Source organism: Anguilla rostrata, chromosome 18 (assembly GCF_018555375.3).
Source record: "Anguilla rostrata isolate EN2019 chromosome 18, ASM1855537v3, whole genome shotgun sequence".
Classification (NCBI taxonomy): Eukaryota; Metazoa; Chordata; class Actinopteri; order Anguilliformes; family Anguillidae; genus Anguilla; species Anguilla rostrata.
In genome coordinates, this window is record NC_057950.1 from 28,939,822 (window position 1) to 28,956,973 (window position 17,152).

The 17,152-nt window shown below is 46.2% G+C and overlaps 1 protein-coding gene across 1 annotated transcript in view; it reads right to left on the reverse strand.

Annotated features, from left to right (window-relative positions):
* pcgf6 (polycomb group ring finger 6) overlaps window positions 1-16,337 on the reverse strand; it is a 27,034-nt gene extending 10,697 nt beyond the window's left edge. The window contains exons 1-8 of the mRNA XM_064317092.1: window positions 15,848-16,337; window positions 15,104-15,203; window positions 14,767-14,863; window positions 13,275-13,330; window positions 12,753-12,812; window positions 11,320-11,437; window positions 9,425-9,452; window positions 8,636-8,734 (exon numbers count right to left, since the gene is read on the reverse strand). Coding sequence (XP_064173162.1) covers window positions 8,636-8,734; window positions 9,425-9,452; window positions 11,320-11,437; window positions 12,753-12,812; window positions 13,275-13,330; window positions 14,767-14,863; window positions 15,104-15,203; window positions 15,848-16,006 — 717 coding nt within the window. The 5' untranslated portion in view covers window positions 16,007-16,337. The remainder of the gene's footprint in view (window positions 1-8,635; window positions 8,735-9,424; window positions 9,453-11,319; window positions 11,438-12,752; window positions 12,813-13,274; window positions 13,331-14,766; window positions 14,864-15,103; window positions 15,204-15,847) is intronic.
* Between the last annotated feature and the right edge of the window lie 815 nt (window positions 16,338-17,152).

Genomic DNA, 17,152 nt, shown 5'->3' on the forward strand with positions numbered 1-17,152 from the left:
AAGCTTTCTAGTTTTCCTCGAAGGCATGAGCGTGAGCACAGCTCTTTAAAAAATAAAGTTAAAAATAAAGTGTGTGATGACATTTTCTTTTCTATTCAAAGTTAAGAAGATGCAGACGAGGCTGTTTTTCCCTCTAAAGGTAACCACGGTTACTGAACTCATTGTTCAGCAAATTTAAGCCAAGATCCTTGTGTGGGAGGCTCCTGGTATCTTTTAACCCCAAACTGCCGCCCCCCATCCACAGCATACATTTCCCACGTGTCTGCGCTGCATTACTGCATGGGAAATGAAGGCCCTCACTCAGGACGGTCGCTAAAGATCAGAGTCAAATACTTTTCAATACTTTACTGATCTTGTCTGTTGTATTGGAACCAATGAAATACTCAAAAAGTGCAAACCCCACCTATTGGCAGGCTCAATTATACCAGGCAAGATCAAAAGAGCACAGAAAAGTATTTGAATCCAAAACAATTACGTATTTGACCCAGGTCTTCTGAAGATCCTCCGGCCCTTCCCTAAAGAGCAGCGGTGAGAACACCGGGGTCCAGGCCAAGGTCCCAAAAGCCTGGCCATGGCCACCTTACCACCCCCTGCATCTGACTGGCTACACAATCCCTGGCATTCCTACCCACACTGACTCCCCAGGGGTTCGGTGTGAGAGAGAACAGAGCTCCCAGCTGAGCTCCCAGCTGAGATCCCCACTGAGCTCCCCATGAGCTCCCAGCTGAGCTCCCAGCTGAGATCCCTACTGAGCTCCCCACTGAGCTCCCAGCTGAGCTCCCCACTGAGCTCCCCGCTGAGCTCCCAGCTGAGCTCCCCGCTGAGCTCCCAGCTGAGCTCCCAGCTGAGCTCCCCACACAGCAACCAGCTGAGCTCCCAGCTGAGCTCCCCACACAGCAACCAGCTGAGCTCCCCACTGAGCTCCCCACTGAGCTCCCCGCTGAGCTCCCAGCTGAGCTCCCCGCTGAGCTCCCCACACAGCAACCAGCTGAGCTCCCAGCTGAGCTCCCCACACAGCAACCAGCTGAGCTCCCAGCTGAGCTCCCCACACAGCAACCAGCTGAGCTCCCAGGCTAAATAAAGGCTAAGAGCAAAGGATTAAAACCCTCCGGCGCCGTTATCCGCATGCAGGATGGGGGCGTGGCACTGAAACACTGGAGCGGGAAATGTGACGCATGCGCTGGATGCAGCTGAAATGCGCTGAGGGGGTAAATGCAACACATGCGCTGGATGCAGCTGAAATGCGCTGAGGGGGTAAATGCAACACATGCGCTGGATGCAGCTGAAATGCGCTGAGGGGGTAAATGCGACGCATGCGCTGGATGCAGCTGAAATGCGCTGAGGGGGTAAATGCAACACATGCGCTGGATGCAGCTGAAATGCGCTGAGGGGGTAAATGCAACACATGCGCTGGATGCAGCTGAAATGCGCTGAGGGGGTAAATGCGACGCATGCACTGGATGCAGCTGAAATGCGTGCGCAGGACCAGCACAGAGGCTGCGGGGGTGCCCTTGGGGCCGGTGCTGCGTTGGCGGTCACCTCCAGCCACCGCGCTAATCCCGCTGCGACCCCGCCCGGAGCAAGCAGGACGCCACGCCCTGCCCCATCTGAGCAAGACAGGAAGTGATCCGCTTTTTTTTCCCCTGCGTTTTTGTCCAATCGGCTACAGGGCTTGGCCAGCTGCAGGGCAGACTGCAGTGATGAGTCTGTGAGGAGCTCAGTGACTTTTCAATGACACCCCTATCCCATACAGACAGCCTAATACACACACACACCCATAAACAGCCTAATACACACCCCCCCACACACACACACAGTCTAATACAATACACACACACCTCATACACGCACGCTCGCTCGCTCACTCGCTCACTCACTCACACTCACTCACACACACACACACACACACCACACACGCAGTCTAATACACACACACACACACACACACACACACACACACACACACACACACACACACACACACACACTCACACAGAAGGACAGTGTGGAAGGTTGCTACTGTCCGCTTTGTGTTAAAAATGTCAGCCATACTCGAGTGGCTCCCGCCGCATGGGAGCAGCGATAGTGTATGAAGTTTAATGAAGAGAAAAGAAACACATTTAAATCACTCCCTGTGCACACGTTTTCCCAGACAGGCGTTTGGGTGACAGATAAGCCCGCACAGCACTGCTACAGTACGTGCCCCAGGGAACAGAGTCCCGCCCCCATGCCCCCTCACTGGCCGCTCAGCCTGTCAGTCAGGCAGGCTGAAGACAAGGCACAGTAAAACTCAAATGAAAGGACCCCCCTTGGGTCCTCAGTTTTTGGGTTTGGTTGCGCTCACTGCTGAAGGTCCACTTCCGAGTACAAAGAATAGCTTCAGCAGCAGAGGCAAACCAACCAAGTGTGTTCAAATCCTAGCTCACTCCAGGACGGTTGCTACCTAGCGCTAGAAGCAGCCAAAAAGTGAGCATTAGTGTCTAACAAAAAACGGTCAATTTCAGACCTAAATGCAGGGCCATATCTTATCTAAGGTAAAAAGAAAATGAACCAGAGTCACATTACAGCGTGCTTCACATTGATTTTAAGCTCCTAGTGGGACAGATGACTCTTCAAACCCGTTATACACCAAGTTCTACACCATCTGTCCTGCGGAGTCTGTGTTAAAACCAACACCTCCACCACTAAACCCGTACAGGATTTAAAAGCCAGGCCAGTCAGAACCCACATGGCTACGGCTGAACGGGGAAGGGATTCTGTTATGAAATTTGAGAACAGCCACTGCATTTGCTTCACATGAAGCCTGTTTCTGAGACAGGCAACAAGCAAAATGCAGCCCATATATGCTTTAACTTATTGGAACAAAGGTCACTGAAGCAGTTTATCAGAAATAATGTCGCAAATTTGCATTGTACATGCACAGACATAGATGCCAATCTGAAAGACGTAAATCTAATTTTACATTTAAATGAGGGAAGGTTCCCCTGGAGCTTATAATCCAGCGATTACATTTCATACAAGTGCAAATTGGTCATAATTCGGGAACAAAAAGCTTTGCCAAGAAGGCGGTGGGCTGCAAAAGATGAATCATTCATCTCAGCCGGAGTCTTAATTATTTAAGATCCCCTTCTCAAATTAGAATTTGCCAAAGGAAACGGAATGAGCCGGAACAAGTCATTTTGAGAAGAAAAAAACACCGCCCACAATCCCCATCAGCACACAACGGTGACAATCCTCGTCGGAAGAGAAAGAAACAAGGAGCGAAACGATTCATTTTTAATAGAGCTGCGTCCTGACTTTGGAGAATACAACCAGCAGAAAAATCTCACCGTAAGAACAACGTTCATTGCTGAGCAGGACCCAGGTGGACCTTTTGGAAATCCCAGTGTCTGGGGTTTGACCACATTTTGACCTTTAGATGACTTGAGCAGCTGATTTTATGCCGTCGGTGTCCGTCTGATGACAGGAACGCGAATTTAGCGTTGCAGGAATCAGAGGCTAACGTCAGCCGCTCCCAGAACAGCTGAAACGAGCCCTCCTGACAGATATATTGCTCTTGTTTCATAAAATACTTCACACAAGACAATGAACGCTATTTAATTTCATCTGAAATGAAATAAAGCCCCAGAGGTGGCTGCTTGTTTATAAATCATTTCCTTTTAAGTAATCATTATGTTCAAAGGTACAGTGATTAAAACATGCTGCTACAACACGAATCTGAAACTCATTTTAAAAACAGGATGTTTTCCCCAGCCAGTTCTAGCCAGCTGTATTTAAAACCTGTGCCCAAATCAGAGAAAAAACACTTACTATTTCTACAAATAAAAAGCCTGCCTTTATATAAATCATATGTAATCTGTTGACTAACTGAACTGAGTACAGAAGACATTCAAAATCACGGAATCAAACATTAAGCTCCCATTAAGCCCCGACCAATCACTATGCTCCCGAGAGTTCGCCCCGACCAATCGCTGAGCTCCCCCGACCGATCGCCCCGACCAATCACTAAGCTTCAGAGAGCTCGCCCCAACCAATCAAAAGCTCCCGGGAGCTCGCCCCGACCAATCACTGAGCTCCTGAGAGCTCGCCCCAACCAATCAAAAGCTCCCGGGAGCTCGCCCCGACCAATCACTGAGCTCCTGAGAGCTCGCCCCAACCAATCAAAAGCTCCCGGGAGCTCGCCCCGACCAATCACTGAGCTCCTGAGAGCTCGCCCCAACCAATCAAAAGCTCCCCCCGACCAATCACTGAACTCCCGGGAGCTCGGCCCGACCAATTACTGAGGTCCCGAGAGCTTTCCCGGACTGATCGCTGAGCTCCCGAGAGCACACCCCGACCAATCACTGAGCTCCTGAGAGATCGCCGAGCGTGTATGGCCCAGCTCGCCCTGACCAATCACTGAGCTCCCGAGAGCACACCCCGACCAATCACTGAGCTCCTGAGAGCTTGCCGAGCGTGTATGGCCCAGCTCGCCCTGACCAATCACTGAGCTCCTGAGAGCTTGCCGAGCGTGTACAGCCCGGCTCTGATGAATAATGCAGTCACTTTTAAGCTGAAGGCCCTGCAAAGCCCTGTAAGACTTCAGCACGCTCTGGTGAACATGAACAGTGTCTCCCGCCACTGTGGCATCACAAGCCCCCACCCCCCTCGCCAAAGCCCACGAGTATCCTCCCTCAAACAGGCTCGAGCACATTCGCTACTTTAAACTTGTGTGTCTTCATTTCAAAGTCATATGAGAAAAACATCTCATTTATATAATGCATTTTATGCAACGCCCAGCCTAAAACCCTTGCAAACACAACAAGCCTGGACTGCGCGGGTCAGAACGACTGTATGGGTGGGCAAATGGGTGGAAACACTGGAAGAAAGCAGAATCATTTCCTTATTCATGTACACATAGACATATACTCATACATACATGTACAAATACACACACTCACACATATACTCATACATACATGTACACATACACATATACTCGTACGCACATGTACAAATACACACATACTCATACATACATGTACACATACACATATACTCATACACACAAGCACAAATACACATATAATCATACATACATGCACACATACACATACTCAAACATACACATACGCATATACTCATACATACATGCACACATACACATATACTCATACATACATGTACACATACACTTACACTCATACATATATGTACACATACACTTATACTCATACATACAAGTACACATATACTTATACTCATACATACATGTACACATACACATACACTCACACATACATGTACACATACATATATACTCATACATACATGTACACATACACATATACTCATACATACATGTACACATACACATATACACACACACTCACACATACATGTACACATACACTCATACATACATGTACACATACACATATACTCGTACGCACATGTACAAATACACACATACTCATACATACATGTACACATACACATATACTCATACACACAAGCACAAATACACATATAATCATACATACATGCACACATACACATACTCAAACATACACATACGCATATACTCATACATACATGCACACATACACATATACTCATACATACATGTACACATACACTTACACTCATACATATATGTACACATACACTTATACTCATACATACAAGTACACATATACTTATACTCATACATACATGTACACATACACATACACTCACACATACATGTACACATACATATATACTCATACATACATGTACACATACACATATACTCATACATACATGTACACATACACATATACACACACACTCACACATACATGTACACATACACTCACATACATGTACAAATACACATATACTCACACATACATATACACATACTCAAACATACACATACACATATACTCATACATACATGTACACATACACATATACTCAAACATACATGTACACATACACTTACACTCATACATACACATACACATATACTCATACATACATGTAAACATACACATACTCACACACGTACACATGCACATACTCAAACATACACATACACTCATACATACATGTACACATACACATATACTCACACATACATGTACACATACACATATACTCATACATACACATACACATATACTCATACATACATATACACACACACTCATACATACATGTACACATACACTCACACATACATGTACACATATACATACTCAAAAATACATACACATACATTCATACATACATGTAAACATACACATACTGATACATACATGTAAACATACACACACACACATACACATGCACAGATACTCATGCGGGTAGAGTGCTGTAATAGGGGCTGCGTGTGTTTTTGTTTTTGGTGAAACCCTGATTGGTTAAAGTGGCCAGCGTGCTGTGGACTGTAGTGTGTGTGTGTGCTGAAAGCCAGGTCTCACTGCGACTCCAACTCTATTAATTATTCATGATCTGGGACACAGCAGGGGGCGAGTCTCTCACCACTTACTGCACTCCCAATTCTATCAACAGAAAGAGGAAAGATTTAAAAGGAGACCATGTTCAAGGAGAGAACTGCTGTTCCACACTCACTGCACGTACCTCTTCAGTACAACACGTTTCCCACTTTTCAGAATTAAAAAAAATACTCTTCAGCCAAGCTCCAATTTTATTTTTACAGGTTTACGGGGACCTGTTTTATGAGGATCCGGTTTATGAGGATATGGACATAAGGGAAATTACTTCAGATTCATTTAAAAATCGCTCTAATCAATCAATCTGGACACCTGGCTGACACCAGTAGCATTTACAGCATCATTTCAATGCTTCCCACAGACGGGTCAGACATCCAATCAGTGTCTAATCACAATCTGAACACCATGGAGTGAGCCTGTCCTGGCCACATTCACACATCCATTCCTCACCACTTCTGGATGATTCAGCATCTTGGATCTGCAGATATTTATCCTCAGACATCTTTGCCGTCTACAGTGACATATTCTCCTCTTATAAAGATTAGAGAAATAAAGATTCTGCTTCACAGAACCTCAATGCCGGACCTATAAACTTATTCTTGTAAATAAGCAGCAGATTAGAGTGCACAGCCAGAGCAGAGACTGAACAGCAGCAAATTAGAGTACACAGCCAGAGCAGAGACTGAACAGCAGCAGATTAGAGTGCACAGCCAGAGCAGAGACTGAACAGCAGCATGTTAGAGAGCACAGTCAGAGCAGAGACTGAACAGCAGCATGTTAGAGAGCACAGTCAGAGCAGAGACTGAACAGCAGCATGTTAGAGAGCACAGCCAGAGACTGAACAGAATCAGATTAGAGTGCACAGCCAGAGACTGAACAGAATCAGATTAGAGTGCACAGCCAGAGACTGAACAGAATCAGATTAGAGTGCACAGCCAGAGCAGAGACTGAACAGCAGCAGATTAGAGTGCACAGTCAGAGCAGAGACTGAACAGCAGCAGATTAGAGTGCACAGTCAGAGCAGAGACTGAACAGCAGCAGATTAGCATGCACAGCCAGAGCAGAGAGACCGGCCATTAAACATACTGCAGTCTTCCCTTATTGGAGGATATGCTATCGGTGTGGTCTCAGATATAACCAATGCAAGCGGCCCGTTCGCCACAGAAGCCCAGCCGACTCCGCCCTCCACTAAGTACAGGTTTACTAAAGTCTGAAAGGAGTACAAGAGAGATCGGCCATTTTTGCGATCTTTCACAAAGACAGTCATTTTAAGAGAGGCTGCACAGTTGGAGGAAAATCTAAAAATCTGCTCGCATGAAGCGTGAGGCAATCTGAGCAGAACGCTCCCCCCCCACCCCCTGGCCCTCCCCACCCTTAAAAACGCATGATGAAAGAGGGCCACTGCAGGGTGTAATCTGAAATATCGGCTGACAGGGGCCTTCGCCGCGCCCCTCCCTCCCCTGTAAACACCAGCCAGCCCGGTGTTTCTCGCCGATAAGCTTGTCCCGGTCCGTGGGACTGCGGGCTCGGACTGCCTGCCAATCGCTGCGTCTGGAACCCGAAGCTAGACCCCACGGACAGGACCTGCCGTCCCGGGACACGCCCCTCTCCAGCTATGCACCAGACGCTGCCGCATCCCGCCCGGCAGCGTGCGCCCGTCGCCGTGGTAACACCGCAGCGTAAACCCACCGCTACCGTTTGAGCAGGAGCCCATGCAGTGTACTAGCGGTGTGTGTTCTGACGGGGGGGGGTCAAGCAGGATCATCACAAACAGCACGGCACTGCACCGTACTCCGCTCGCTCGCTAACGGGAGCGCTGTTAGCCGCTAGTCCGCTCGCTCGCTAACGGGAGCGCTATTAGCCACTAGTCCGCTCGCTCGCTAACGGGAGCGCTGTTAGCCGCTAGTCCGCTCGCTCGCTAACGGGAGCGCTATTAGCCGCTAGTCCGCTCGCTCGCTAACGGGAGCACTATTAGCCACTAGTCCGCTCGCTCGCTAACGGGAGCGCTGTTAGCCGCTAGTCCGCTCGCTCGCTAACGGGAGCACTATTAGCCGCTAGTCCGCTCGCTCGCTAACGGGAGCGCTGTTAGCCGCTAATCCGCTGAAAGACGCCAGCCAGGCGGGCGTCACCGTCGAGCTCGGTCCGAGGCTCACCTGGCAGCCGGAATTCAGCTCCATCTTCCTCCTGATGAAGAGCTCCACGTGGCGGACGGTGGCCTCGCCGGACACCCGCACGTACTTCCTCTCCAGCGGCTGCGCGGGAACAGAAACGCACCAATCAGGGAAAAGGACGAGGGGGCGGCCCCTGCTGGGAAGGGTAAAGCGCTTCCACATCTGCACCTGCGATGGCAGGCGGTATTCAGCACAATCAACCTGGATGAGCACCAAAACAATGGAACGCCTCACTCTATGCACATTTATACAGTCATTTATCAAACTGAAGAATTTGGTATGGCTCTGCACAGTACCAGGGTGATGAAAACTAGACTGAAACTACAGGCAAAATAATGGCCGTGGAGGTGTTTTTGAAAGGGCAAAACATCTGAATGCTCTTCTACAATTCTGGCGCTCTTCCACAGAAGCCCACATCTCACTGCCAGGGGGCACTGCTGGATAATGAAGCTTTCTGGGGGTGGGGGTTGAGGGGGGGGGGGGTTGTCGTGACAGCAGCCAGCCTGCTCTCCACTCCGCACTCCCGTAAAGAGCTCCAGTTTCACCCCCGCCGTGACCTCACTCCAGGAGGAAGGTCACAGGAGACGTCACTAGTCACGGCTCCTCCAGGAGCTCACGCTAAAAAAACCGGCTGGTCATCCCTGCTTCAGCACGCTTACCCATAACTCCAACTGGTCAGCACATGTCAGGTTTTCGCGTGTAACCAATACCAATTTCCAGCTCTGTTCAATGCTCAATACAAACTTTAATTTTAAATAAATCAGCAATTACCTTGTAGTTTTCAATTCCTTCCTCTGCTCTGTAAAATATGAAACAACATGAATAACGTTACATTGTGGTCAATTTTAATTTATCACATTCTAATGAACAGCCCTCAACCACCCTCAACCTTTTCAGCCACGCTCCACTAAATGGCTGCTCTCCAATTTTTTCAAGGGCACTACCAGACACACTCCTCCTATTATGCACCTTGGAATAATCTGCTAAATTAAATGAAGGAACTGATAACCCTGAGAAAGTGTAAATCCTTTGTTTGGGATACTCCGGAAGAAAATGGTCATTCTTTCACAGTGTAGGATACTATGCTGTGTAGACTGGAGTTAACCTACTTAGTGCAGGTGTTCTCTGCGTGTTACTGTGTCGTTACACAGTCATTTTACACAGGAATCTGCTGGATTTTATTTCTGCCTTCTGAGCCAAGTCTCCCCTGATTTTCATCTCAAAGGACTTCCTGGTTAAATCAAGGTTAATGCTCGGAATGAAATACACCGTAATAAAAAGTTGATTTTATTTTATACAGGCATAATCCCTTATAAGTATTACAAGAGCACTGCCTCACTGCAAATGTTAAAGCTGTGGTTCGTCTCCAAACAATGAGGGGGCAGGTGGTAAACCCCCCACCCGCCCCGCCCCATCCATAAGCACAGCTCACTGCGGGGAGATTCGCACATTTCTGTCCGACCACTGACCTTCTGCCTTTCTTCTGCAAAATCAAAAACCCAGTGGCGGCTGAGCATTAAATAGAACCTGCATTTGAAACGGACGCTCCAGAATACGGCGACTCCGTCTCCTTTGACATGTAATTAAAACCGCAGGGGAGAGGGATGATTTCTTACGGACTTCACACGGTGCGGATCCCGCCATGTGCGCGGCCCCGCCCATAACGACAGCTACAGTGTCTGCAGTGGCGCGCGCTCTGCACAGAATGCCGGCTCCTCCTTACGCAACACAGATAACAAAGCGCTAAATCAGACTCGCAAACCTCCACATGCTGCCCGCTTTTCACACCCATTTTCACATGCATTCGATCGGCTCACGTTTATCAAAAAAAGGAAAGAAAAAAAAACACAGGCACGTCGAGCACGGGATATTGTGATAGATCACATATTCACGTGCTAACGTTTGTAAAATCGCTTCCTTGGTACCCCAGAGTGCGCTCAGACAGGTTCATGCGCTGGTTTTGTTTAATTTGAAGCAGAGATACAGGCGTGGTTAGAATGCATTATGAATCTGCAAAATATATACATTTTAAATCATACAACTGAAATCACCTTTCGTGCACAAGACAAAAGAATCCAGAAAATGTACATGTCATAGTGGAGAGCTACTCTTCCCCATGATATACAACTGTGCTATAAGGAAAGTAGCAAGCCCATGGACAAAGCACACAGTAAACCTCGGCATTTCATCCGCATGCACACAGCACACTAATATAACCGCCTGCTTATTTTACTCAGGGCTTATCCGGGTTAATCCGGCGCCTACAGCTAGAGTTAAGTTTTAAAAGCAAAAACCACACAAAGGACAGACAGGTCACCCTGGCTTATCCGTACTGAGAAAATCAGCTCGAAGGTGTTATGGGAACACGCCCACGAAATGTGAACGTGACCGTATCGCCACCTCCTGGTGAAAGACGGTACTTCCCTGGATAAGAAAAGGCTGGACTGCAACACGCCCCTTTGACTGTTATAGAAATTTTAATACAAGGTCATGTCCCAGTGATTCTCTTTTTAAATAAAAAAATATTTATCGTGAAAAAATCATTGACAATAAAGACGTTTATTAATTCAAGTTCTCTCCAAGAGTGCTGAGAGCTCCATCTTTTATGAGGAACTGAGCTAGCAGCAGAATATTTTTTTCCTAAAATGTGAAAGAGAGACACTGACCCAACAAACTCCAGCACGAGGGAGACGTCCAGCTCGGAGGGGATGGTGAACACGGACTGGGGCAGCTGGTCCTTCTTCAGCTTGCCAGGCTTAACTGAGGGCATGGGCGAGACGGGCACTGGAAAGTCAATACAGCGACCGTCAAGACTGAGTAAGGGCACAGGTAACAGCACAACCCTGAGACACAGCACAGGCAACACTAACAGAGACCCACAGCACAGGCAACACTAACAGAGACCCACAGCACAGGCAACCCTCACAGAGACCCACAGCACAGGCAACCCTCACAGAGACACACAGCACAGGCAACACTAACAGAGACCCACAGCACAGGCAACCCTCACAGAGACCCACAGCACAGGCAACACTAACAGAGACCCACAGCACAGGCAACACTAACAGAGACCCACAGCACAGGCAACACTAACAGAGACCCACAGCACAGGCAACCCTCACAGAGACACACAGCACAGGCAACACTAACAGAGACCCACAGCACAGGCAACCCTCACAGAGACCCACAGCACAGGCAACCCTCACAGAGACACACAGCACAGGCAACACTAACAGAGACCCACAGCACAGGCAACCCTCACAGAGACCCACAGCACAGGCAACCCTCACAGAGACCCACAGCACAGGCAACACTAACAGAGACCCACAGCACAGGCAACCCTCACAGAAACCCACAGCAAAGGCAACCCTCACAGAGACACACAGCACAGGCAACACTAACAGAGACCCACAGCACAGGCAACCCTCACAGAGACTCACACCACAGGCAACACTAACAGAGACCCACAGCACAGGCAACACTAACAGAGACCCACAGCACAGGCAACCCTCACAGAGACACACAGCACAGGCAACACTAACAGAGACCCACAGCACAGGCAACCCTCACAGAGACTCACACCACAGGCAACCCTCACAGAGACCCACAGCACAGGCAACACTAACAGAGACCCACAGCACAGGCAACCCTCACAGAGACTCACAGCACAGGCAACCCTCACAGAGACCCACAGCACAGGCAACACTAACAGAGACCCACAGCACAGGCAACCCTCACAGAGACCCACAGCACAGGCAACCCTCACAGAGACACACAGCACAGGCAACACTAACAGAGACCCAGAGCACAGGCAACCCTCACAGAGACACACAGCACAGGCAACCCTCACAGAGACTGATATCCAGAGTGGCTAAAAATGCAACAGCAGGAGCAGAGAACACATTCTAACGCATTTATAATTCCAGCCATTTCATTTCCCGCCTCTGCCAAATCCTCTTTGTTCCGCTTCAGAAATCCTCTTTCTGCTAAAATGTGCTCCATACACGCGTGTGCTGGTTAAACACACTAAAACGTTCAAACATGCCGATGTACCTCCGCAGAAACACAGGTCTGTGTTTGTGCAATAGCACGCTTTTACCTGGCTTTGGAACCTCCAGCCCCCTCTGTTTGTAGAAGGCACACATTCGCTCCCTCTCTCCTAAAACAAAAGCCCCAAACATTTTAGTCGCCTATTTCTGAAAAGCATAAGGAAACAGTTCCCACATTTTCCTTTAAAGCAATATATCCCTTGTGGAAAAATATCACTGCACATTATTATATTAAAATTATTTTTGGTAGGTTTGTTTTAGACTCCTGCTATTTGTACAAATAAAGAACAAAACTTCCCAACAGCATTTTTAAGAGGATTAGTATCTGTCATTCCCAACCCGAATATAAGTTATCTGTCCGGTGTTACTCACTATCTCAGCTTCTGCATTTCTTCTTGATTGACAAATTGTGCACTTAACTTTTGATTGTGCACTTTCTGTCCAGATTTCTTTTTTTAATCAGCTTTTCAAATACTAAATCCTGACTTGATCCTGAACTCAACTGCGTACCATAGAGGAGACCACATTATAATCTAACCGGCATACAACTGTCTTTCATTACTGTTACTTACTTTCTTCCAGATCTGGAAGCATCTTGAACACAATGTCCTGTAACTGTCTGTCTGGCCTGTTAAGAGAAAAAAACTATACATTTAATATAATATAGCTTTACCTTTCAAACAGAAAACATTGTGATGGCAGACATTTTACCAATCAGGATAAAAGAAAGAACAGATCACATGACTCTCACAGTATAGACCCCTTCAAAGTTTGTAAACAGTAATGATGTAACAAAATAACAAAGATGTGCATTTGGGCAAAGATGCGCATTTTGGCAACAGAAAACAAGCTGAGTGACTATGCAGAGCAGTTAAACTTCAGAGACCGGGCAAGTTATGTCAGTAAACCTACCCTACCAACCAGCGAAAATCTTCTAGATTCCTATGGTATAGCTGACTTGGGTGTTGCCAGATCACATTTACTGGGACATGGAGAGTGCCGATGTGCTAGATAAGATGGGATCATAGCTATTTCCTGGGCAGCAGTAAAACTGAATCATATTTAGACAAAACTGCTTAGCTAGCTCAGGGATGATCTAACCAAGATATTATATGTAAAAGAAGTGTTCTCTATCGTGCATTTCAGCTTCTGAAATGACAAGCTGATATTGACTTTTTAAAGTCAGCTACCGCTTGACTGTAACCAATGCTAGGCAGCGTTGCCAGATGGAAAGTACAGCGATATCACATCAAGACTTTAAAATGATCAGATTTTACCATACGCAGAGTTTGCGATGGCTGACAGGGGGCAACTTCACGATTGCAGTCCTGCGCAGAATGACTGAGGGCCATTTATATAAGCTTGCTTTGGCAATGTTGATTGCACCTGCATGTTTGTGTAAACAAAACACATTTTTAAAAGATACGGATAAATAGGCTTTGTATATTTGTACCACTGATATCCCACCGTTACCTCCAAAAGTAATGGCATCCAATATGAAGACACTGTCACTGTTGTTATACTTAGTATAGGTTTAAACTTAGTTTAAATGCAAGTGCTAGGGGCCTGAGCCCCAGTAGAGCATTAAGTCCAGCAATGCCTCTGGTAGATGATATCACGAAATGGTTCCCTGAACACTGGCCAGACATACGTGTATTTGGTTGAGAAACCTAGAATATACACCTGTCACACCGCTTTTTCCATAATAAAAAAGTTGCACTTCCGTTGCCAAAATGCCCGCGCGTGTCTTTGATGACGTAAGCCGTGAAAGGGTCTATATGGCGTTACAGATAATCACTGTGGAGCTGTAGCTCCCTCTGGCGTTAACATTGCCATGGTAATAAACTCTCGAGGGTAGGCAGACTATTTGCAGCACAACACTAACAGCCTACAAGCAGCAAATTAAGATACGGCTTCTCCATGAAATTTAGGCTATTTCTTGGCTATTTCATTTTTAAAATATACTCGAAATGTAGTGATCACAACCGCAGCTAGGAAAGGGTAAAACTTATATAAAACAGAGTACATTAAAATTAATTTTTCAAAAGAGCGTTTGTGCTGTACCTGATATTGTATAGTGGCTGGGTCTGATGAACAACAATGTTGCAATTTGGACACCGGTTGCTGTAAAAAAAGTGTTTCACGATGCAGCTTTTGCAGACTGGAGACAAATAAAAACAACAAAAGAGAAAAAAATAAATTTGTTGCAAATAAGGATCACAGTCATACCCACTTCAAGATTACGTCTAGAATGTCTTGCTACAGTCTTCCCGAAGTTGGGAACTATCAGATAAAACATTGTCGTGTAACTTGTGATTCTGGCTCAAACACGCACTGATAACGTTAACTGTATCAGCATTAACGGATAACTAAAAAGTCTGAATTATGCGTTGAAACTTACATGTGTGTAGACATTCTGTAATAGTAGTGGCATCGATGTAGAAGCCATTGCAGAGGGCACAGCGTATGTAGGGGTAGAACTGAGTGAGACTGAGTGAACGCTGAGCACAATGAAAGAGGGTTTAAAATTAGTTTTTATTAAAATAAGTAAATCAGCTCACATTGCACCGAGCTATAACACTCATTACATGACAACAATAACTGAAACAAATCACTTGTCAATCAATTCAGATGATATAGTACGGGAATATTTCCAGTTAACGTGATTCAATAAAACAGCGTTAATGATAGATAATTGCCATGGTCAAGAATAAAAAGACTGCAATCCCTACGTAATTCAAAAAACATTATTTGAATATATGCTTGTGCGAGTTGTGATCATTTGTTATCAAACTAGACTGGTCTATGGCATTCCGAGTTCCACTAAGCCTAGCCTAGCAAACTGGCCAGCTAAGCAAACTTTGATGGATTACACGGTGACAACATAGCTGCTTAGGCTAGCTAGCAAGATGTAATTTCGTTGCAATAAAGAAGAAACTTGGTCTATATAGCTAACAAACTGTAGCTAATGCTAAATAATTATCCACGTTAGCCAGATAGTTAACACGCTTCTAACTTGAAGATTCACCGGTAAAAGTGTTTCATCAGCTGATCTAACGTTTGCTAACGTTAGCAAATACTCATTAGAAGCTATCGTGATGTTAGCACTCTGATAGCTAGCTGGAAAATTATGAAGACACTTTACCTCGTCGTCGGTACCATCATTGGACTCCCTGTCGTCAACGGTACCCAAATCGTCGTTTTCGCAGGGCTCCCCTGATCTTTCAAAGTCCTGATTCTGTTTATCAGCCTCTGTGCCATTTTCCACCGTGTGCCCGGCGTCGGGTTCTCGCATTTCTTCCATGTCTACCACGAGCTTTTGGCGCACAGCGCAGTATTTGCACACACAGTGCTGCAGCCGCCTCTGGTCCTTTAGCCCACAGTGCCCCAGGGAAACTGGAAAAGAAGCGGTAAACAATGTACCGACCACCGACCCACAGCAACAGGCTGCGAGCGCTGCGACAGCCGTAAAGAGAGCGTGGACCCCGAGGGCACTGTGGTGGAAGGCGCTAGCTAGCAGGCTAACGTTACAGTAGCAGATTGCTTGGCTCGGCTGATTCCAGATCAGCACACGCAGCTTTTCCAGGCCATGGGACAAGGATGCGAATGACGGGCAATACAAACGGATACTGGTTTGGTCAGAAGCAAGGCGGTGGTTTCGGAGTGTGATCATAGACCGTAGATCCAAAATCAAAATAAATATGTGGTAAATATCCTTAATTGCATGCAAAAATGATAATTAATAAAACCCTACCAATTATGTTTTGACGAGTGTACATGAAGCATACACAAACACGCCAACAATTCATGGATAACTGAGTAGGCTATGAGAAAATAAAATTTACTTGTAATGCTCCCGACCTATGATATGACATTTATCATGTTCGTAAACGTGATAACGCAGGATTCAGGATTGCATCAAATTTACATTTAAATAATGCTATGTTAAAATATCTTAAAATTGTGATGTTTTATGATCTGCCGGTGATAGTTTTATACTGCAAAAGTAGACCAATAACCAATGTAGTTCAAACACAGTTGCTTCATTTACAGATCAAATGCATGCCCTTGTGTTTCAAAGGTGAGGTAAAAATATTTAATTCAGAGGATAATTCAACACAACCATTTTCATTCTTACTCCAGTAGGCTTGAAGTGGAATTAGATTATATTTATCGTGGAATATTAAATTGTGCACACTGCATGACACTCAGTGTGCAAAATATCAACCTACCTTGAACACAGCCCAAGTGTCAGTATTTCCTGTCTGTTAAGACTAGTGCTAACACCACCATTGTTCTGAGGTAGTTGATGTTGTAAAGTCATGCAAGTATGCTAGCCAGTATTTCGTCAATTAACTGTTTGTGGAGCTCCTGGCAGATTCACTGGAGCACACTGGCCAAGTTTTGTCAATCGGGACACTCAAAGGGCACTGACACCATATATTGGCAC